At 36.8% G+C, this 23,856-nt stretch overlaps 1 protein-coding gene across 10 annotated transcripts in view; it reads right to left on the bottom strand.

The window, feature by feature from the left end:
• Positions 1-16,317: 16,317 nt before the first annotated feature.
• Positions 16,318-23,856, bottom strand: part of LOC106050795 (uncharacterized) — a 40,584-nt gene continuing 33,045 nt past the window's right edge. For 8 of the 10 annotated variants that reach the window (XM_056015047.1, XM_056015055.1, XM_056015048.1 and 5 more), the window contains one exon: positions 16,318-21,467. In XM_056015047.1, coding sequence (XP_055871022.1) covers positions 21,101-21,467 — 367 coding nt within the window. In that variant the 3' untranslated portion in view covers positions 16,318-21,100. The remainder of the gene's footprint in view (positions 21,468-23,856) is intronic. The other 2 variants (XR_008775528.1, XR_008775527.1) reach the window with 2 other exon arrangements.

The following is a 23,856-nucleotide window of genomic DNA, read 5'->3' as shown; positions in this document are numbered from 1 at the left end:
ATCTAGATCAAAATATAGGTTAACAAATAATATAAAAGACCATAAATTCCTTCCCGCTGATTAATTAGTATTCATTCATTAGTGTAACCTTTTGGCCTAGGGATTTTGTTTTTCAAAATTTGCCGGTATTTAATAATATTTCCCTTCCCCCTCCAACTCTTAAATGAGGATTCCCTATAAACATGACCATTATGGCCCAGTATCAGTTTTATTACGGATATACCCCTTTGCCCTAATTGCAGCCCTAAATAGACCAAATGGCGCCCTAATGGGCGCGGGTACCGTTTGCACATTGGCGTCATTAGGTTCCCATTAGGGACCGATACGGGCAACCCTAACTCGCCAACTCACGTCTGTAGGTTACTAATTACTATAGACATAGACTATAAATCTAGAACTACCCAGCTGTTTAACAAGCGGCAGTGGCGTCACTAGGATGGGTGTCACTCTGTGCGGTAAGCGTGTCAACCTCCACCCCCTTTAGCTTTAAATTCCCTTTAAATCTTCCCAACAAAAACTTTCGTTATTTTGTGTTTTGTTGAGCTATGTTCCAGATCGTAGATTGTTGATACACAACATCAATTTGATTCTCGATTCTATTTTAAAATGTTGTTGTTTCTAACATATTATCATTTGTTATAACATAGGACCTATATTAAAATTAAAAATTTTAGAATTAGAAACTTATTTAATATCAAATGAACATGCTTTCCTTAGTAAACTTTGAAGAGCTCATAATGGGGAATAATGTTCTTAGTTTAGGCCTATATGTATAGTTTTGTAGGCCTACCGTCAACTAATAACAAAAATGCAACCTTGCGAAAAGTAAGGTACAAAAACTTCAAAAGAATGTTATTAAGATTAACATTTAAAAGCCTACGATAACTTGAAATAAGATTTCAAACTAAAAGCTTCCTTTTCATGATTTCAATCTTGAAAACTTATATAAATAACCTTAAAGTCAATGTCATAATAAGCAAATTCGTTTTCTACGCACAGAATTACCGCATCTGGCAGCAAAATCAGTGGTTCCATTGCAAGGGTGAGCGATTGGATGGTTGAGAATAAGCTCAAGATGAACGAAGTCAAGACAAAAATAATTAAGATTGGCACTCGGAACAACATTTCAATAGTCGATAGCACAAATTCTCTTTTTATCACGAACTGCCAGGCTTCTTATGTCCATGTAGTGCGGAATCTTTGAGTTGTTTTTTTATCAATAGGCCTACTATCTTTCGACCCACATATAAGTCAGCTCTGCAAGGGTCTTTATCTGCAGCTGCACAGATTAGGCCAGATCCGACCATATTTAACAACGGAGTCAACAAAAAAGCTAGGTGTGGCATTCATACTATCCCGCTTTGACTACTGCAACGCCAGGCTAGCAGATATACCTGATGACAAAATCGCCAAACTGCAACGAATTCAGAATAATGCCTCACGAATAGTTCTAAGAAAAACAAGACGAGATTCTGCTACTGCTCTCTTGTGCACACTCCATTGGCTTCCTGTGAAACCGAGAATCGACTACACTAGGTGACTACACTTTGTCACCAATGTAACTGTAACAAAGAAATGCCCTTGTACTTTCGCGAACTGATCACTTCATATGTCTCCTCAAAGAGCTCAATGGACTTAACGCTTTTCGTGGTGCCACGTTTCTCCCTGAAAAGCTACAGCCTTCGGGCTTTTTCTGTGCACGGAAAAAAGCTTAGAACTCACTTCCCATTGATCTCAGACAGACAACATTCTATACTACATTCAAGAAAAACATTAAGACCTGTTTAAAACTTTTTTAGATTAGTTTGTCATTTTAGCTCTCATGTTTATGTTTGTAGGCCTGTTATCACAGCGCCTTGAGCCTACATTTTGTATGTTAACAGCACTTTATAAATAAAATAATTATTAGCCTATTATTATTAGTATTATTATTTGAAATTCGTGTCTCAAAAGTTCTTAATTAATTCTTTATTTTCTTTTTCTGTGGCATTCTACGTCCCGAGAGACGATCTTTTCCCTTTGCAACTTCTTGTGTGACTAAAGAGGCCAATCCTTAATACACAGCTGCGATCGCAGGTTGGGCATATGTAATCACCAGGCGCCGTTGCATTTTCACCTTCTTTCTGCTTCTGTTGTGTATGACATCTGCAATCCGTGACCCTTCCTTTATGCTCTCTCTCTCTCTCCATGTGGATCTATCCAGTGACACCACTTGCCAGCTGCTAGTGTCGATTTTGAAGAGCTTCATTTCGCGTTTGCATACATCCGTATAACGTAAAAATAATAGTTCTTAATTAACTTCATTTTTAAAAGCTTCTTTCACATGACGCCACAATGGCACATAGACATACATTTGGCAAGAAACAGTTAAAGGTTTAAATCAAAGGTTGGTAGAGATTCGTTGAAGTCCCATCGGTATGACATTTGAATTATCAGAGCAAGTACTTCTTAGTTTAGGCTTCTTCAAAATAAACTTTTACTTTGTAGATGTTTTCTACTTTTGTTATTTCTGTTAGAATATCCTGTTGCCTGGCTCAGTAGAAGAATATCTTGTTGTCTGGCTCAGTAGAAAAATATATTGTTGTTTGGCTCAGTAGAAGAATATCTTGTCTGGCTTAGTAGAAGAATATCTTGTTGCCTGGCTCAGTAGAAGAATATCTTGTTGTCTGGCTCAGTAGAAGAATATCTTGTTGTCTGGCTCAGTAGAAGAATATCTTGCTGTCTGGCTCAGTAGAAGAATATCTTGTCTGGCTTAGTAGAAGAATATCTTGTTGCCTGGCTCAGTAGAAAAATATATTGTTGTCTGGCTCAGTAGAAGAATATCTTGTCTGGCTTAGTAGGAGAATATCTTGTTGTCTGGCTCAGTAGAAAAATATATTGTTGTCTGGCTCAGTTGAAGAATATCTTGTCTGGCTTAGTAGAAGAATATCTTGTTGTCTGGCTCAGTAGAAGAATATCTTGTTGTCTGGCTCAGAAGAAGAATATCTTGTTGTCTTACTCAGTAGAAGAATATCTTGTTGTCTGGCTCAGTAGAAGAATATCTTGTTGTCTGGCTCAGTAGAAGAATATCTTGTTGTCTGGCTCAGTAGAAGAATATCTTGTTGTCTGGCTCAGTAGAAGAATATCTTGTTGTCTGGCTCAGTAGAAGAATATCTTGTTGTCTGGCTCAGTAGAAGAATATCTTGTTGTCTGGCTCAGTAGAAGAATATCTTGTCTGGCTCAGTAGAAGAATATCTTGTTGCCTGGCTCAGTAGAAGAATATCTTGTTGTCTGGCTAAGTAGAAGAATATCTTGTTGTCTTACTCAGTAGAAGAATATCTTGTTGTCTGGCTCAGTAGAAAAATATCTTGTCTGGCTTAGTAGAAGAATATCTTGTTGTCTGGCTCAGTAGAAGAATATCTTGTTGTTTGGCTCAGTAGAAGAATATCTTGTTGTCTGGTTCAGTAGAAGAATATCTTGTTGTCTGGCTCAGTAGAAGAATATCTTGCTGTCTGGCTCAGTAGAAGAATAATCTTGTCTGGCTTAGTAGAAGAATATCTTGTTGCCTGGCTCAGTAGAAAAATATATTGTTGTCTGGCTCAGTAGAAGAATATCTTGTCTGGCTTAGTAGAAGAATATCTTGTTGTCTGGCTCAGTAGAAAAAAATATTGTTGTCTGTCTCAGTTGAAGAATATCTTGTCTGGCTTAGTAGAAGAATATCTTGTTGTCTGGCTCAGTAGAAGAATATCTTGTTGTCTGGCTCAGAAGAAGAATATCTTGTTGTCTTACTCAGTAGAAGAATATCTTGTTGTCTGGCTCAGTAGAAGAATATCTTGTTGTCTGGCTCAGTAGAAGAATATCTTGTTGTCTGGCTCAGTAGAAGAATATCTTGTTGTCTGGCTCAGTAGAAGAATATCTTGTTGTCTGGCTCAGTAGAAGAATATCTTGTTGTCTGGCTCAGTAGAAGAATATCTTGTTGTCTGGCTCAGTAGAAGAATATCTTGTCTGGCTTAGTAGAAGAATATCTTGTTGCCTGGCTCAGTAGAAGAATATCTTGTTGTCTGGCTCAGTAGAAGAATATCTTGTTGTCTTACTCAGTAGAAGAATATCTTGTTGTCTGGCTCAGTAGAAGAATATCTTGTCTGGCTTAGTAGAAGAATATCTTGTTGCCTGGCTCAGTAGAAGAATATCTTGTTGTCTGGCTCAGTAGAAGAATATCTTGTCTGGCTCAGTAGAAGAATATCTTGTCTGGCTTAGTAGAAGAATATCTTGTTGCCTGGCTCAGTAGAAGAATATCTTGTTGTCTGGCTCAGTAGAAGAATATCTTGTTGTCTGGCTCAGTAGAAGAATATCTTGCTGTCTGGCTCAGTAGAAGAATATCTTGTCTGGCTTAGTAGAAGAATATCTTGTTGCCTGGCTCAGTAGAAAAATATATTGTTGTCTGGCTCAGTAGAAGAATATCTTGTCTGGCTTAGTAGGAGAATATCTTGTTGTCTGGCTCAGTAGAAAAATATATTGTTGTCTGGCTCAGTTGAAGAATATCTTGTCTGGATTAGTAGAAGAATATCTTGTTGTCTGGCTCAGTAGAAGAATATCTTGTTGTCTGGCTCAGAAGAAGAATATCTTGTTGTCTTACTCAGTAGAAGAATATCTTGTTGTCTGGCTCAGTAGAAGAATATCTTGTTGTCTGGCTCAGTAGAAGAATATCTTGTTGTCTGGCTCAGTAGAAGAATATCTTGTTGTCTGGCTCAGTAGAAGAATATCTTGTTGTCTGGCTCAGTAGAAGAATATCTTGTTGTCTGGCTCAGTAGAAGAATATCTTGTTGTCTGGCTCAGTAGAAGAATATCTTGTCTGGCTCAGTAGAAGAATATCTTGTTGCCTGGCTCAGTAGAAGAATATCTTGTTGTCTGGCTAAGTAGAAGAATATCTTGTTGTCTTACTCAGTAGAAGAATATCTTGTTGTCTGGCTCAGTAGAAAAATATCTTGTCTGGCTTAGTAGAAGAATATCTTGTTGTCTGGCTCAGTAGAAGAATATCTTGTTGTTTGGCTCAGTAGAAGAATATCTTGTTGTCTGGTTCAGTAGAAGAATATCTTGTTGTCTGGCTCAGTAGAAGAATATCTTGCTGTCTGGCTCAGTAGAAGAATAATCTTGTCTGGCTTAGTAGAAGAATATCTTGTTGCCTGGCTCAGTAGAAAAATATATTGTTGTCTGGCTCAGTAGAAGAATATCTTGTCTGGCTTAGTAGAAGAATATCTTGTTGTCTGGCTCAGTAGAAAAATATATTGTTGTCTGTCTCAGTTGAAGAATATCTTGTCTGGCTTAGTAGAAGAATATCTTGTTGTCTGGCTCAGTAGAAGAATATCTTGTTGTCTGGCTCAGAAGAAGAATATCTTGTTGTCTTACTCAGTAGAAGAATATCTTGTTGTCTGGCTCAGTAGAAGAATATCTTGTTGTCTGGCTCAGTAGAAGAATATCTTGTTGTCTGGCTCAGTAGAAGAATATCTTGTTTTCTGGCTCAGTAGAAGAATATCTTGTTGTCTGGCTCAGTAGAAGAATATCTTGTTGTCTGGCTCAGTAGAAGAATATCTTGTTGTCTGGCTCAGTAGAAGAATATCTTGTCTGGCTTAGTAGAAGAATATCTTGTTGCCTGGCTCAGTAGAAGAATATCTTGTTGTCTGGCTCAGTAGAAGAATATCTTGTTGTCTTACTCAGTAGAAGAATATCTTGTTGTCTGGCTCAGTAGAAGAATATCTTGTCTGGCTTAGTAGAAGAATATCTTGTTGCCTGGCTCAGTAGAAGAATATCTTGTTGTCTGGCTCAGCAGAAGAATATCTTGTCTGGCTCAGTAGAAGAATATCTTGTTGTCTGGCTCAGTAGAAGAATATCTTGTTGTCTGGCTTAGTAGAAGAATATCTTGTTGTCTGGCTCAGTAGAAGAATATCTTGTTGTCTGGCTCAGTAGAAGAATATCTTGTTGTCTGACTCAGTAGAAGAATATCTTGTTGTCTGGCTCAGTAGAAGAATATCTTGTTGTCTGGCTCAGTAGAAGAATATCTCGTCTGGCTTAGTAGAAAAATATCTTGTTGTCTGGCTCAGTAGAAGAATATCTTGTTGCCTGGCTCAGTAGAAGAATATCTTGTTGCATGGCTCAGTAGAAGAATATCTTGTTGTCTGGTTCAGTAGAAGAATATCTTGTTGTCTGGCTTAGTAGAAGAATATCTTGTTGTCTTATTCAGTAGAAGAATATCTTGCTGTCTGGCTCAGTAGAAGAATATCTTGTTGTCTGGCTCAGTAGAAGAATATCTTGTTGTCTGGCTCAGTAGAAGAATATCTTGTTGTCTGGCTCAGTAGAAGAATATCTTGTTGTCTGGCTCTGTAGAAGAATATCTTGTTGTCTTGCTCAGTAGAAGAATATCTTGTCTGGCTCAGTAGAAGAATATCTTGTTGTCTGGCTCAGTAGAAGAATATCTTGTTGTCTGGCTCAGTAGAAGAATATCTTGTTGTCTGGCTCAGTAGAAGAATATCTTGTTGTCTGGCTCAGTAAAAGAATATCTTGTTGTCTGGCTCAGTAGAAGAATATCTTGTCTGGCTTAGTAGAAGAATATCTTGTTGCCTGGCTCAGTAGAAGAATATCTTGTTGTCTGGCTCAGTAGAAGAATATCTTGTTGTCTTACTCAGTAGAAGAATATCTTGTTGTCTGGCTCAGTAGAAGAATATCTTGTCTGGCTTAGTAGAAGAATATCTTGTTGCCTGGCTCAGTAGAAGAATATCTTGTTGTCTGGCTCAGTAGAAGAATAGCTTGTCTGGCTCAGTAGAAGAATATCTTGTTGTCTGGCTCAGTAGAAGAATATCTTGTTGTCTGGCTCAGTAGAAGAATATCTTGTTGTCTGGCTCAGTAGAAGAATATCTTGTTGTCTGGCTCAGTAGAAGAATATCTTGTTGTCTGGCTCAGTAAAAGAATATCTTGTTGTCTGGCTCAGTAGAAGAATATCTTGTCTGGCTTAGTAGAAGAATATCTTGTTGCCTGGCTCAGTAGAAGAATATCTTGTTGTCTGGCTCAGTAGAAGAATATCTTGTTGTCTTACTCAGTAGAAGAATATCTTGTTGTCTGGCTCAGTAGAAGAATATCTTGTCTGGCTTAGTAGAAGAATATCTTGTTGCCTGGCTCAGTAGAAGAATATCTTGTTGTCTGGCTCAGTAGAAGAATAGCTTGTCTGGCTCAGTAGAAGAATATCTTGTTGTCTGGCTCAGTAGAAGAATATCTTGTTGTCTGGCTCAGTAGAAGAATATCTTGTTGTCTGGCTCAATAGAAGAATATCTGGTCTGGCTTAGTAGAAGAATATCTTGTTGCCTGGCTCAGTAGAAGAATATCTTGTTGTTTGGCTCAGTAGAAGAATATCTTGTCTGGCTCAGTAGAAGAATATCTTGTTGTCTGGCTCAGTAGAAGAATATCTTGTTGTCTGGCTCAGTAGAAGAATATCTTGTTGTCTGGCTCAGTAGAAGAATATCTTGTTGTCTGGCTCAGTAGAAGAATATCTTGTCTGGCTCAGTAGAAGAATATCTTGTTGTCTGGCTCAGTAGAAGAATATCTTGTCTGGCTCAGTAGAAGAATATCTTGTTGTCTGGCTCAGTAGAAGAATATCTTGTTGCCTGGCTCAGTAGAAGAATATCTTATTGTCTGGCTCAGTAGAAGAATATCTTGTTGTTTGGCTCAGTAGAAGAATATCTTGTTGTCTGGCTCAGTAGAAGAATATCTTGTTGTCTGGCTCAGAATAAAAATATCTTGTTGTCTGGCTCAGTAGAAGAATATCTTGTTGTCTGGCTTAGTAGAAGAATATTTTGTTGTCTGGCTCAGTAGAAGAATATCTTGTTGTCTGGCTCAGTAGAAGAATATCTTGTTGTCTGGCTCAGTAGAAGAATATCTTGTTGTCTGGCTCAGTAGAAGAATATCTTGTCTGGCTCAGTAGAAGAATATCTTGTTGTCTGGCTCAGTAGAAGAATATCTTGTCTGGCTCAGTAGAAGAATATCTTGTTGTCTGGCTCAGTAGAAGAATATCTTGTTGCCTGGCTCAGTAGAAGAATATCTTATTGTCTGGCTCAGTAGAAGAATATCTTGTTGTTTGGCTCAGTAGAAGAATATCTTGTTGTCTGGCTCAGTAGAAGAATATCTTGTTGTCTGGCTCAGAATAAAAATATCTTGTTGTCTGGCTCAGTAGAAGAATATCTTGTTGTCTGGCTTAGTAGAAGAATATTTTGTTGTCTGGCTCAGTAGAAGAATATCTTGTTTTCTGGCTCAGTAGAAGAATATCTTGTTGTCTGGCTCAGTAGAAGAATATCTTGTTGTCTGGCTCAGTAGAAGAATATCTTGTTGTCTGGCTCAGTAGAAGAATATCTTGTTGTCTGACTCAGTAGAAGAATATCTTGTTGTCTGACTCAGTAGAAGAATATCTTGTTGTCTGGCTCAGTAGAAGAATATCTTGTTGTCTGGCTCAGTAGAAGAATATCTTGTTGTTTGGCTCAGTAGAAGAATATCTCTCACATATTTTGTAGAGAAAATTTTTAACTCCTCTAGCTTAGCGACCACTTTGACAATAACCGTTTAATTTGGAGGTACTTTTCCCCATTAGGGCCTACATCTGCCAACAAAAAAATAGTAAAGCAATGAAAGATATGCATTTTTTCACAAACATCTGGCAATAGCTTTTGCGCTGTGCCTCTAGTAAATGTTGTTTCAGAGCGACGGCACACATTCATGGGTCTAACAGCATCACGATGAGCACTCCAGCAACTTGTTTCCAAGAAATTTTAATTAAAATAACCAATCGATCAATAAAAGCGGCAAAGAAAGAAAACATTGTTTCTAGAAAACAAAAAACTTCGAACGAACATAAGGCTGACAAAAGTCACGCGAAACTACAACTATCAAATATGTATTTATATATAGGCCTATATAAATATATATTTCTTCATAGAAAAACTACATTTAAACCAAGCTACCAAGCTTGACAGCGATAACACACATCCAGTGAACGAGATCCTGCCTCCAGAGTATAGATTAAATACACTTAACGTGGACATCGTTTCAGAGCCAGTAAATATGCTAATAAAAATCTGCTGCTCCGATAGTTATGGCTGATAGAGACCTTGTGAACCTAGCGTCTTTAGTTTAGGCACACCAGAAACCAGACTTAGCACAAACAAAGTACATCAGAAACCGGACTTGGCACAAACAAGGCACACGAGAAACAAGACTTAGCACAAACAAGGTACATCAGAAACAAGACTTGGCACAAACAAGGTACATCAGAAACAAGACTTGGCACAAACAAAGTACATCAGAAACCAGACTTAGCACAAACAAAGTACATCAGAAACAAGACTTATCACAAACAAGGTACATCAGAAACAAGACTTGGCACAAACAAGGTACACGAGAAACAAGACTTAGCACAAACAAGGTACACCAGAAACAAGACTTAGCACAAACAAGGTACACCAGAAACCAGACTTAGCACAAACAAGGTACACCAGAAACAAGACTTAGCACAAACAAGGTACACGAGAAACCAGACTTGGCACAAACAAGGTACACGAGAAACAAGACTTAGCACAAACAAGGTACACGAGAAACAAGACTTGGCACAAACAAGGTACACCAGAAACAAGACTTGGCACAAACAAGGTACATCAGAAACAAGACTTGGCCTAAACAAAGTACATCAGATACCAGACTTAGCACAAACAAAGTACATCAGAAACAAGACTTATCACAAACAAGGTACATCAGAAACCAGACTTGGCACAAACAAGGTACACGAGAAACAAGACTTAGCACAAACAAGGTACACCAGAAACAAGACTTAGCACAAACAAGGTACACCAGAAACCAGACTTGGCACAAACAAGGTACACCAGAAACAAGACTTAGCACAAACAAGGTACACGAGAAACAAGACTTAGCACAAACAAGGTACACCAGAAACAAGACTTAGCACAAACAAGGTACACCAGAAACCAGACTTGGCACAAACAAGGTACACCAGAAACAAGACTTAGCACAAACAAGGTACACGAGAAACCAGACTTGGCACAAACAAGGTACACGAGAAACAAGACTTAGCACAAACAAGGTACACGAGAAACAAGACTTGGCACAAACAAGGTACACCAGAAACAAGACTTGGCACAAACAAGGTACATCAGAAACAAGACTTGGCACAAACAAAGTACATCAGAAACCAGACTTGGCACAAACAAGGCACAACAGAAACAAGACTTAGCACAAACAAGGTTTATCAGAAACCAGACTTGGCACAAACAAGGCACACGAGAAACAAGACTTGGCACAAACAGAGCACATCAGAAACAAGACTTGGCACAAACAAGGCACACGATAAACAAGACTTGGCACAAACAAGGTACATCAGAAACAAGACTTGGCACAAACAAAGTACATCAGAAACAAGACTTGGCACAAACAAAGTACATCAGAAACCGGACTTGGCACAAACAAGGCACACGAGAAACAAGACTTGGCACAAACAAGGTACATCAGAAACAAGACTTGGCACAAACAAGGTACATCAGAAACAAGACTTAGCACAAACAAGGTACACCAGAAACTAGACTTGGCACAAACAAGGTACATCAGAAACCAGATTTAGCACAAACAAGGTACACAAGAAACAAGACTTGGCACAAACAAGGTACATCTAAAAACAAGACTTGGCACAAACAAAGTACATCAGAAACCAGACTTAGCACAAACAAAGTACATCAGAAACAAGACTTATCACAAACAAGGTACATCAGAAACAAGACTTGGCACAAACAAGGTACACGAGAAACAAGACTTGGCACAAACAAGGCACACCAGAAACAAGACTTGGCACAAACAAGGTACATCAGAAACCAGACTTGGCACAAACAAAGTACATCAGAAACAAGACTTGGCACAAAGTACATCAGAAACAAGACTTGGCACAAACAAAGTACATCAGAAACCAGACTTGGCACAAACAAGGTACACGAGAAACAAGACTTGGCACAAACAAGGTACACGAGAAACCAGACTTGGCACAAACAAAGTACATCAGAAACCAGACTTGGCACAAACAAGGCACACGAGAAACAAGACTTGGCACAAACAAGGTACATCAGAAACAAGACTTGGCACAAACAAGGCACACGAGAAACAAGACTTGGCACAAACAAGGTACATCAGAAACAAGACTTGGCACAAACAAAGTACATCAGAAACAAGACTTGGCACAAACAAAGTACATCAGAAACCAGACTTGGCATAAACAAGGTACATCAGAAACAAGACTTGGCACAAACAAAGTACATCAAAAACCAGACTTGGCACAAACAAAGTACATCAGAAACAAGACTTGGCACAAACAAGGTACATCAGCAACCAGACTTGGCACAAACAAGGTACATCAGAAACAAGACTTGGCACAAACAAAGTACATCAGAAACAAGACTTGGCACAAACAAAGTATCTCAGAAACAAGACTTGGCACAAACAAAGTACATCAGAAACAAGACTTGGCACAAACAAGGCACACCAGAAACAAGACTTGGCACAAACAAGGTACATCAGAAACCAGACTTGGCACAAACAAAGTACATCAGAAACAAGACTTGGCACAAAGTACATCAGAAACAAGACTTGGCACAAACAAAGTACATCAGAAACCAGACTTGGCACAAACAAGGTACACGAGAAACAAGACTTGGCACAAACAAGGTACATCAGAAACCAGACTTGGCACAAACAAAGTACATCAGAAACAAAACTTGGCACAAAGTACATCAGAAACAAGACTTGGCACAAACAAAGTACATCAGAAACCAGACTTGGCACAAACAAGGTACATCAGAAACCAGACTTGGCACAAACAAGGTACATCAGAAACAAAACTTGGCACAAACAAGGTACACCAGAAACAAGACTTGGCACAAACAAGGTACATCAGAAACAAGACTTGGCACAAACAAGGTACAACAGAAACAAGACTTGGCACAAACAAAGTACACCAGAAACAAGACTTGGCACAAACAAGGTACATCAGAAACAAGACTTGGCACAAACAAGGTACACCAGAAACAAGACTTGGCACAAACAAAGTACATCAGAAACAAGACTTGGCACAAACAAGGTACACGAGAAACCAGACTTGGCACAAACAAAGTACATCAGAAACAAGACTTGGCACAAACAAGGCACACGAGAAACAAGACTTGGCACAAACAAGGTATACGAGAAACCAGACTTGGCACAAACAAAGTACATCAGAAACAAGACTTGGCACAAACAAGGCACACGAGAAACAAGACTTGGCACAAACAAGGCACACGAGAAACAAGACTTGGGACAAACAAAGTACATCAGAAACAAGACTTGGCACAAACAAGGCACACGAGAAACAAGACTTGGCACAAACAAGGCACACGAGAAACAAGACTTGGCACAAACAAGGTACATCAGAAACCAGACTTGGCACAAACAAGGTACATCAGAAACAAGACTTAGCACAAACAAGGTACACCAGAAACAAGACTTGGCACAAACAAGGTACATCAGAAACCAGTCTTAGCACAAACAAGGTACACCAGAAACAAGACTTGGCACAAACAAGGTACATCAGAAACAAGACTTGGCACAAACAAGGTACACGAGAAACAAGACTTGGCACAAACAAGGTACACCAGAAACAAGACTTAGCACAAACAAGGTACACCAGAAACAAGACTTGGCACAAACAAGGTACACGAGAAACAAGACTTAGCACAAACAAGGTACACCAGAAACAAGACTTGGCACAAACAAAGTGCATCAGAAACAAGACTTGGCACAAACAAGTTACACGAGAAAGAAGACTTAGCACAAACAAGGTACACGAGAAACAAGACTTAGCACAAACAAGGTACATCAGAAACAAGACTTGGCACAAACAAAGTACACCAGAAACAAGACTTGGCACAAACAAGGTACACTAGAAACAAGACTTGGCACAAACAAAGTACATCAGAAACAAGACTTGGCACAAACAAAGTGCATCAGAAACAAGACTTAGCACAAACAAGGTACACCAGAAACAAGACTTGGCACAAACAAAGTACATCAGAAACAAGACTTAGCACAAACAAGGTACACCAGAAACAAGACTTAGCACAAACAAGGCACACGAGAAACTGACTTGGCACAAACAAAGTACATCAGAAACAAGACTTGGCACAAACAAAGTGCATTAGAAACCAGACTTGGCACAAACAAAGTACATCAGAAACAAGACTTGGCACAAACAAAGTACATCAGAAACAAGACTTGGCACAAACAAAGTACATCAGAAACAAGACTTAACACAAACAAGGCACACGAGAAACAAGACTTATCATCATCATCTTTCCTTTGCTCTCCTAACGGAACATAGAGCTTCAGTAAAAACACGCCACTCTCCACGGTATCTTGCTATTTTTTTTTAATGGCTTCCCAGCTCTTTCCTGTTCTCCAGAAACAATACTTTGCATAAACATGGCACACTAGAAACTGTACAGTTTTAATAGTAAAATCATAAGAACCAGTGCTTAACAATTTCCAATAGTTAAATGCAGTAAATAGTTTTACATCAATATTTTAAAACATTTGCATATTTTTTTTGCATGCGTCCAATGATATACGCCCGTGGAAGGATTCCAACCAGCATACAGCTCTAGCACACTTTCAACAGTCAATGAAATCCAGTTGTTGTTTGTAGTTATGTATACTATATATCTTTCCAAAGATTAATAATCTTCATTATACAACAAATGCATAAGATACATATTTTAGTACAATAAGGGCACTCAGATAAAGAGACAGTTTTTAAGGAGAAAAAAACCCTCAAATAATTAGAATTTACAAGTGAATGACATTAAATTATAATTTATACTATATGTGTATTCTAGAAAATATATAATTTTTAATACATGCAGTAACTAATAGGTTAATACATTCTTAACAAACTAGACTATATTTTTACAAATAAATAAACCCTACTTCAATAAAATAGTATACGAGCTGGTAAAATATGGTTGTGCAGTGGCAAATAATAATTAATTATACGATTTATCTATTTATCGTTAGTTACGATGTCACATGGTCTGAATAGCTAGCTTCCAGTGACTGGCTCTTATTCACTTCATTACGGATAGTAATTAAAAAGTCCTAGTTACATGTATTATGGCTAGGTTAAAAATATAAAAGACATTTAAAAAGTTTGATTTAAAAAAACAAAACAATGGAAGAATAAAATGAAGGATGCCTTTACAACTAGATGAGGAATTTAGTTTAAGAGAACAAAGATATAGGGTTCACCCCGCCATCGGTGGTATAGCGATCCATCATGCTCAATAATGAATGAGGTGAAGTAATTTTAAGCCAACGGAATTTTCTGACAGCAAGGAATGAAAGAAAAAGCATCTCTGGGTGTAAGTGCGGTGGGGGGGAGGAGACATGAAATGAAGATCTGCTAACTTCAGACACATTCCCCAGAGAAACAAATGTCTCCCTGAGCAACGCCACAGACAGAAACTTATACAGTACCACAACACCGGGGAAAAACTGCTCCGTAGAAAGGTTCCTTGGGAGGAACTGCTATTTCAATCATGCAACCACTGGCGAACTGTTTTTTTTAAAGTGACACCTCTGCAATTGTCTTTTTGGACACCTTTCAGAAACCATAGTGGACTTTGTTTATTGTCAAGTTTAGCCTCTTAAAAGAAGTTTCTTTGGGTTTTCCATTCGTAAGCCAGAAACAAAAATGTGCTCTCTCTCCAACCGTCTATTTGTCTAAAGGCAAAAGTAAAACGCAAACAAAAGAAACACGAAGCTTTAATGGCTATTTAGAAACTACTGCTCACTTTTAGCCTAACAGCACTGCACTAAAATCCGTTTACCAAAAAAAAGTTGATCTAAAAATTAATACGAGTAAGTTGACCTATGAAAAAGGTTGACATATAAGTTGAATTAGGAGCGTTGACCCAAGCAAGGTGACTCTAAAAAGATGACCCAAATGTTGACCCCAAAAAGTTGACAAAAAGTTTGGCCCAAGCAAGTTGACCAAAAAGTTGATTCAGGCAGGTGGACGTGAAAGTATCTGATGAATAGCTTGGTCCTTGATCTGTTTCATTCAAGGGATCCTATTTTTACTTTTCATACATATAACATATATGTTATAGATGTCTAAAGAGAAAAAATGTAACCAAATTTAACATTTATTTATCCCAAATCGCATGTCATCAATAATATAAATAAAACCCCACTTATATATAAGACAACACAAAACGGTGCTTCAATTAAATACTACTTCCTGGTACAAACATTTCATGTTCAATTAAATTTTATCTGCACTCATGGTCAAGAAGTTGACGAGATTGTACCATTCCAATCCATAGGTTGGACCCTTGCCAGGAAGGACGTGGCACAAAAGGCCTACTTCTTGCAGGCTATGTAGAGGTGAAATGGAACATGAATCTTGTACACACACATGTGTATTAATAATCTATGAAGTAGATGGAGTTTATTGCCTAAAACTAATCTCGCAGCTACTTCGGTGTTGTTTTTTGTAACTCTGTTACATAACAAGTAATAGAATAATATTTTTTTAAAAATTTCCTTCAGTAAGCTCAAATAATATTGTATAGAATACCATATTTTATATGTCCTTAAAAAAGAAAAAAAGGGCATGTTTGGAGATCGAAGCCAGGATAAAGTAGCAGGACACTCTGACAGAAATACAACAATGTGAAAACGTCACTATATATAGACTTCACTTGAGGTTTCAACTATGACGTATATGTGATGTGACATAATATTAGGAATTCAACAAGTAATATAGCATTTAATTATACAAAAATTCAGTTTATGGCTTAAGGTCTAAGGCTTATAATTTTGAGTATTTTTTTTTTGGCTTTTCTTTTTGAGTTTTTGGCTTGTGGTTTTGAGTTTTTGATTTGTCTTTTGTGAGTTTTTGGCTTGTTGTTTTGAGTCTTTGGCTTGTCTTTTTGAGAGTTTTTTGGCTTGTCGTTTTGAGAGTTTTTTGACTTATGGTTTTTAGTCTTTGGCTTGTCGTTTTGTGAGTTTTTTGGCTTGTGGTTTTGAGTTTTTGGCTTATGGTTTTGAGTCTTTGGCTTATGGTTTTGAGTCTTTGGCTTGTGGTTTTGAGCTTTTGGCTTGTGGTTTTGAGTTTTTGTCTTGTGGTTTGAGTTTTTGGCTTGTCGTTTTGAGTTTTTGACTTGTCGTTTTGAGTTTTTGGTTTTTGTCTAAATAAAAAATGTGAGCTACTAGTAGGTATTGAAAACATATATTTCTAGATAGATATTTACATAAAACAAAAGTAACACCTTTGGCAAAGACATCAAACTTTAAAAACACTTCAGTACACAATGTTCTATATCTAGGTATGTATATCTAGGTATGTGGCAATGAAACATAATGAAACATAAAACACTTAATAAATTGTTTATTTATACAATGTATCAAATATATTCACAATGACAGAAAGAAAAAAAGTTCTTATTTCATAAGCGGGAACAAACATTTGAAAGGACAGAGTTTTTCTTTTCACCGGTGCGATTTGGGTCACAGAACAGAAAATCATTTGCTAAATACAATATTAATGTCTAAGTTGAACGACTAGATTAATACGCTCATCTTGGTTACACTTCCTACATAACTACAACACAAACAGTTAATACGCTCATCTTGGTTACACTTCCTACATAACTACAACACAAACAGTTAATACGCTCATCTCGGTTACACTTCCTACATAACTACAACACAAACAGTTAATACGCTCATCTTGGTTACACTTCCTACATAACTACAACACAAACAGTTAATACGCTCATCTTGGTTACACTTCCTACATAACTACAACACAAACAGTTAATACGCTCATCTTGGTTACACTTCCTACATAACTACAACACAAACAGTTAATACGCTCATCTTGGTTACACTTCCTACATAACTACAACACAAACAGTTAATACGCTCATCTTGGTTACACTTCCTACATAACTACAACACAAACAGTTAATACGCTCATCTTGGTTACACTTCCTACATAACTACAACACAAACAGTTAATACGCTCATCTTGGTTACACTTCCTACATAACTACAACACAAACAGTTAATACGCTCATCTTGGTTACACTTCCTACATAACTACAACACAAACAGTTAATACGCTCATCTTGGTTACACTTCCTACATAACTACAACACAAACAGTTAATACGCTCATCTTGGTTACACTTCCTACATAACTACAACACAAACAGTTATTTAACACGGGCGCCTAGATGGCGGCATGATCTCATTCTCTAAGTATCCTGATTTGGCGGTTGTGTATCAATCTTGGAAGAATGTGACAGTGGAAGAGAATGAGTAGGTGGATGATTTTAAACTGCTTAGACTATCGTCTAGCTCTTTCTATCATAGTCAAAAGATTCAGCATTTTCAGGGATTCTTGAAAAAAAAAAATCATGGGAAGGTGGGGATTGTTTCATCCAGACACACTTATAGTATTATACCAGCTTATTCACTTTACAATACTTGTTTATATAAACACTTTCCCACACTATTTTATTTAAACACTTCCCCATACTAGTTTCTATAAACACTTTTCCATATTAGTTTATTTAAACACTTTTCCATATTAGTTTATTTAAACACTTTTCCATATTAGTTTATTTAAACACTTTCCCATACTAGTTTATTTAAACACTTTTCCATATTAGTTTAATTTAACACTTTTCCATATTAGTTTATTTAAACACTTTCCCATATTAGTTTACATAAACACTTTCCATTTTGTATCAACACATTCCCTTACTAGTAACTTGTAGCCAGACAGCTGATAAATACGCAGGTTTTATCTAACACATAGAAGTCATATTTTAAACGATAACTGTAAACATAATAAATTTACAGCACAATAATACTTTGTGATATAGGAAAACATATATATATATATATATATATATATATATATATATATATATATATATATATATATATATATATATATATATACAAACACAATATATTATATAGTCTCTGTATAAAAAGGAATTTAAAAAACACAATACAACTGTCAAAAAATGTACAGTATGAGGTTAGGGCACTGGTACAAGGCTTTGAGGTGTTTAAGTACTCTCGAACCTGCCCTACATGCACCAGTCAAGCACTGTGATCAAGTAACTCTAATACATCTTACTTGAACAGGACGGCGAGAGACATGTCCATTAATGGATCAAGGTCCAGTGATACTTCGGGATCAGAAGTGCAATGAGTATAAAACAAAAACAAAATGCTCGTGGACAAGAACCGTTTCTCCTCTTTACCTCTCAGTAACAAACTGACAAGAGGAAGTACAGGGGGGCCATATAGATGAACACTTAAAGACTTTATGCTTCCCTATTCTTGTTTCTTTACTTTGTAGGTTTTAAAAATAAAAAAAGAGAATGGTGATTTTATGTGTCTGTGTGTGTGATAGATAAATAGACGGTCAGACAGACAGACAGACAGATAGATAGATAGATAGATAGATAGATAGATAGATAGATAGATAGATAGATAGATAGATAGATAGATAGATAGATAGATAGATAGATAGATAGATAGAGATTAGTTGATTAAAATATACAAAATGTCAAAAGTATATTTTACTTTGTTAATTATATTCCCATTTTCCCACTCCCCATACAAAACATATTCTATTCAAGGCTAAAAAGACGTTTTAATTACCCTGTCCACTATCTGACCATACAGGGCCAGCAAGACTTAATATGAACATTTTAAAATTGAAAGAATTTAGAGACTATATGAAATTGTGTACCAAAGAATAGCAATATTTTAAAAACTAAAACATGTTCTACAATGATATACACTACAATGACGAAAAATAAAAATAAAGTCTCACTTACACATGTTCACATAGTTACATAATTAAAATAGTAACAAACTTCATTATCTAAGAATAATTATTATTAAAATAGTAACAAATTTATAATATGAAGTCAATAATAATATTAAAATAGTAAAAAAAATTTGCGTGTATGGGGTGTTTTGTGTGTAGTTATATTAAAATAGTAACAAACTTTTTCAATACGGACGTTGATGATATTGAAATAGTAACGAAGCTATTTAATAAAGGCGCTAATAATATTAAAATAGAAACAAAGTTATTGAATAAAGACGCTATCTTGAAAATAAAACATATTCAGATAACGTTTCTTTTTAAACATAGTAAAAGTGATCAGATGAGAATGTCTACAATTTCTAATCAAATTAATATAAACGAAACAAAATCTACAAATGTATGTGGTTTTTAAAAACATATTGGGGATTTTCAGGACAAACCAAGTACTTTTGCCAACTAAATAAAAACATAAATGAGCTACAAACGGAAGAGCTTGGAACATTTGATTCTGCTGTGATAAAAACTGCACAAACAAGCAACTTTAAAAAAAACAACATAGCTCATCAACACTTCCTTATTTTGTTCGCCAGATACACCTAAATGCTAATTATTTATATCTTATCCCCGCCAGAGTTGAATATCTCATAAGTCTGGATATATTCGCCAGATACACCTAAATGATAATTATTTATATCTTATCCCCGCCAGAGATGAATATCTCATAAGACTGGAAATATTCGCAGAGTTGAAGTCATTGATTAACATGCATGACTAGATTGACCTAGGGACACGCTTAGGACGTAATTATCTTTTATTTAAAAGTAAGTCTGTAGTATTAAAAGAAGATGAGGTAAACTAAACACTAATTAATTTGTTCTTTCTAAGGCTCAGATCAAGAGTTTCTGACACCATCAATTGCTTCTTGAGACACGAGATCAAGTCCGATAAGTGTTGAAGATAATACATTTTTCCCAGAGAATTTTTTTTTGTCAGGAGATTCCCGAATAGGTCCTATATCTATATATATAATTCTCTACGTCGCCCAACCATGCGGGACACGCACGCACGCCGACTCTCTAACTCTCTATGAAAAAGTCATGGAAAGATAACTCTTTTATTTCTGCAAGTCGTACTAGAGTTACCCCACAAAACTTTCACGGCTCCGAAAAAAAAAAAAGGGGGGGGGAGGAACAAGTAATCTTCTCTTCTGTATATATATAATTCTCTACGTCACATTCAGGGACCGCATCACAAACCAGGAGATTGGAGACAGGGTTGCTGCAGCGATCGGACCCCATGATGGCCTGCTAATTACTGTGAAAAGACACTAGCTTAGAATCTATGACCATATTGCAGGATCTTCGGGGCTCGCAACGGCCTTCCTTCGGGGAACAGTGCCAGGACGGGCCTGCCATTGAAAGACGTTCTAAACAGGGCAAAGGACAGAGAGGAATGGAAAAAGACGGTCGACAAGTCTTGCTTGGTGCCCCAACGGTTCAACAGACTAAGGGATAGGTAAAAGGTAAAACGTTGCCCTACCATGCCCCCTCCCGCCCGCACCCACGCCACTAAATAGCGGCGTATGCTACGCCGCGGGTCGGCTTGTAGTTTATATTTCTGTTAAGGTCATTATAAATGTTTTTATTTTCTTGTGTATAGATCGTATCAATCATGCTCGGTATGTTCTGGCCAAAACACTCTTGCATACATTTGGACTATGCCTAGAAAATATGGAAGAAGGCTTCTGTACTGGGCTAAGGTCCACGGGAAATATAAATCGGCCAAGAAAATCTCCAAAGTTTAGACAGAAATGAAATGCTTTTTTGCAAGTTTAAATAACATAGTTTTGTTATTCAAATATTTTAAGAAGTATTTGTAAAAGTAATTAATATATTCACATTGGCAACCTTTCATTCTTAATATATTCACGAATCATTGTGGATTTCCTTTGTTTCCACAAGCAAGCTAGTCGGTCCCATTTAATGTTGTTTTTAAAAATAATTTAAGTTCGACTTTTGATTAAAGACATTAATATGAATCAATATATATATGCATATGTTTAATAAATCAGTCATTCTGTAGGATTTGAATAGTTCTTTTCTATAGCAATAATGTTTCAATTGTTACATGTCAAGATTTATTTCTTGACGTTCAAGTAGATTTCGTCTTCTTCAAGAGCATCGTTGAGATAGAGCTCATGCCCTTCATTCTCGTTGCTCGGTTTTACCAGCTCTGAATCATCGTTGGCGTATATTTCTTGCTCATCCTCCAGGTCATTTGACTCTGGGCTGAAATCGTCGGTGAGCGTGCTCTGCTTCTGCGCGCCGAAGGCTCGCGCCACTTCCGCCTTGACTGTCTTGTTGTTCACGTACATGCCATCAGAGTCATCCATGTCCTGGCGCAAGGTGGCGCTGTTGGCGTACACATTCTCGTGGGCGTTGTCGTGGGCGTCCTGCTTGAACTTTGAATGAGACGTGTGAGCTTTGCCTCCCTTGCGGTCATTACTGAAAGGGAAAAAAATATAATTCACACTGAATACTTAAACTATACAAAGACCGGCCTTAGGCAAATATAATTCACACTGAATACTTAAACTATACAAAGACCGGCCTTAGGCAAATATAATTCACACTGAATACTTAAACTATACAAAGACCGGCCTTAGGCAAATATAATTCACACTGAATACTTAAACTATACAAAGACCGGCCTTAGGCAAATATAATGCACACTGAATACTTAAACTATACAAAGACAGGCCTTAGGCAAATATAATTCACACTGAATACTTAAACTATACAAAGACCGGCCTTAGGCAAATATAATTGACACTGAATACTTAAACTATACAAAGACCGGCCTTAGGCAAATATAATTCACACTGAATACTTAAACTATACAAAGACCGGCCTTAGGCAAATATAATTCACACTGAATACTTAAACTATACAAAGATCGGCCTTAGGCAAATATAATGCACACTGAATACTTAAACTATACAAAGACAGGCCTTAGGCAAATATAATTCACACTGAATACTTAAACTATACAAAGACCGGCCTTAGGCAAATATAATTCACACTGAATACTTAAACTATACAAAGACCGGCCTTAGGCAAATATAATTCACACTGAATACTTAAACTATACAAAGACCGGCCTTAGGCAAATATAATTCACACTGAATACTTAAACTATACAAAGACCGGCCTTAGGCAAATATAATTCACACTGAATACTTAAACTATACAAAGACCGGCCTTAGGCAAATATAATGCACACTGAATACTTAAACTATACAAAGACAGGCCTTAGGCAAATATAATTCACACTGAATACTTAAACTATACAAAGACCGGCCTTAGGCAAATATAATTCACACTGAATACTTAAACTATACAAAGACCGGCCTTAGGCAAATATAATTCACACTGAATACTTAAACTATACAAAGACCGGCCTTAGGCAAATATAATTCACACTGAATACTTAAACTATACAAAGACCGGCCTTAGGCAAATATAATGCACACTGAATACTTAAACTATACAAAGACAGGCCTTAGGCAAATATAATTCACACTGAATACTTAAACTATACAAAGACCGGCCTTAGGCAAATATAATTCACACTGAATACTTAAACTATACAAAGACCGGCCTTAGGCAAATATAATTCACACTGAATACTTAAACTATACAAAGACCGGCCTTAGGCAAATATAATTCACACTGAATACTTAAACTATACAAAGACCGGCCTTAGGCAAATATAATTGACACTGAATACTTAAACTATACAAAGACCGGCCTTAGGCAAATATAATGCACACTGAATACTTAAACTATACAAAGACAGGCCTTAGGCAAATATAATTCACACTGAATACTTAAACTATACAAAGACCGGCCTTAGGCAAAACGCCTCCGATAGGTGGGGACCTCGCACTGGACTAAAAACATTGCAAAAGTTGTATCAAATCTGAAATATAGTAGAACACTACAGCTCTAAGTCTACTAGCCTAACTCAAAGTCTCCGCTATGGCTCAAGCTTTATTATCTACATGTTCAACTACTTATATTTGACAATTACAAGATCCTTGTTATTTTTATGAATTGCGTAATTTTATTTTTTTAGATGTTTATTTATTTATTTTTTTGCTAATTCATTGCGGCCACTTTGCATAGGGTTCCAATTATCTAAGACCGGCTCTAACTATACGTAATTGTGCGAAATTGAATTTGAATAAGAGTATAAGATTAAATATCAGGTGCAGTACGGTCCATTAAGAATCTTTATACCGAAATTAATCATGTTACTCTGCTTTTTGATTAGATTTTAATTTTTAAAAAGATCCATTTTATGATTTAGCAATAGAATATATTCATCCAGACATAGCAAGCTTTAGGCCTATCCGTTGTCCATGATAAGGAATTATGGATAAACAATACATTTTTAAAACCCTACAATGACTAGCAGTACCCACCGGCTACGCCCGTTGATTTTGTTCCAAGGCTTTGTATTGATTAATATGTCCGTAACACCCTCCTTTTTTTCATTTAAATAAACGAACTTTGTTTTAACGATCAAACTAAACACGCATTTTTAGCCCGTGAATTAGTGTATCTGTTACAATGAAATTTTACGGTTCGCTCTATGTTTCCTTTTCTGTCAGTCTGTCTCTCTCTTCGCTCTCTGTAAATCCCATTTTGTTTTCTTTTCACCTACGCATCGTAACTTCTCCAACATAGACTTTTGACTTGATTTGATCGGAAAGAAACAGAGAGCTTTCAAGAAGTCCGCGGGACACACATTTGAGCCCCAAACAAAGGTCCTTACTGAAAACAAATAAACAGATGGAGGACAACGGATGCATTAGATACGACAACCATG

This window comes from Biomphalaria glabrata, chromosome 17 (genome assembly GCF_947242115.1).
Source record: "Biomphalaria glabrata chromosome 17, xgBioGlab47.1, whole genome shotgun sequence".
In the NCBI taxonomy this organism is placed as follows: domain Eukaryota; kingdom Metazoa; phylum Mollusca; class Gastropoda; family Planorbidae; genus Biomphalaria; species Biomphalaria glabrata.
Note: the sequence above shows the minus strand (reverse complement) of the source record. Positions and strands in the feature narration are given on the sequence as shown.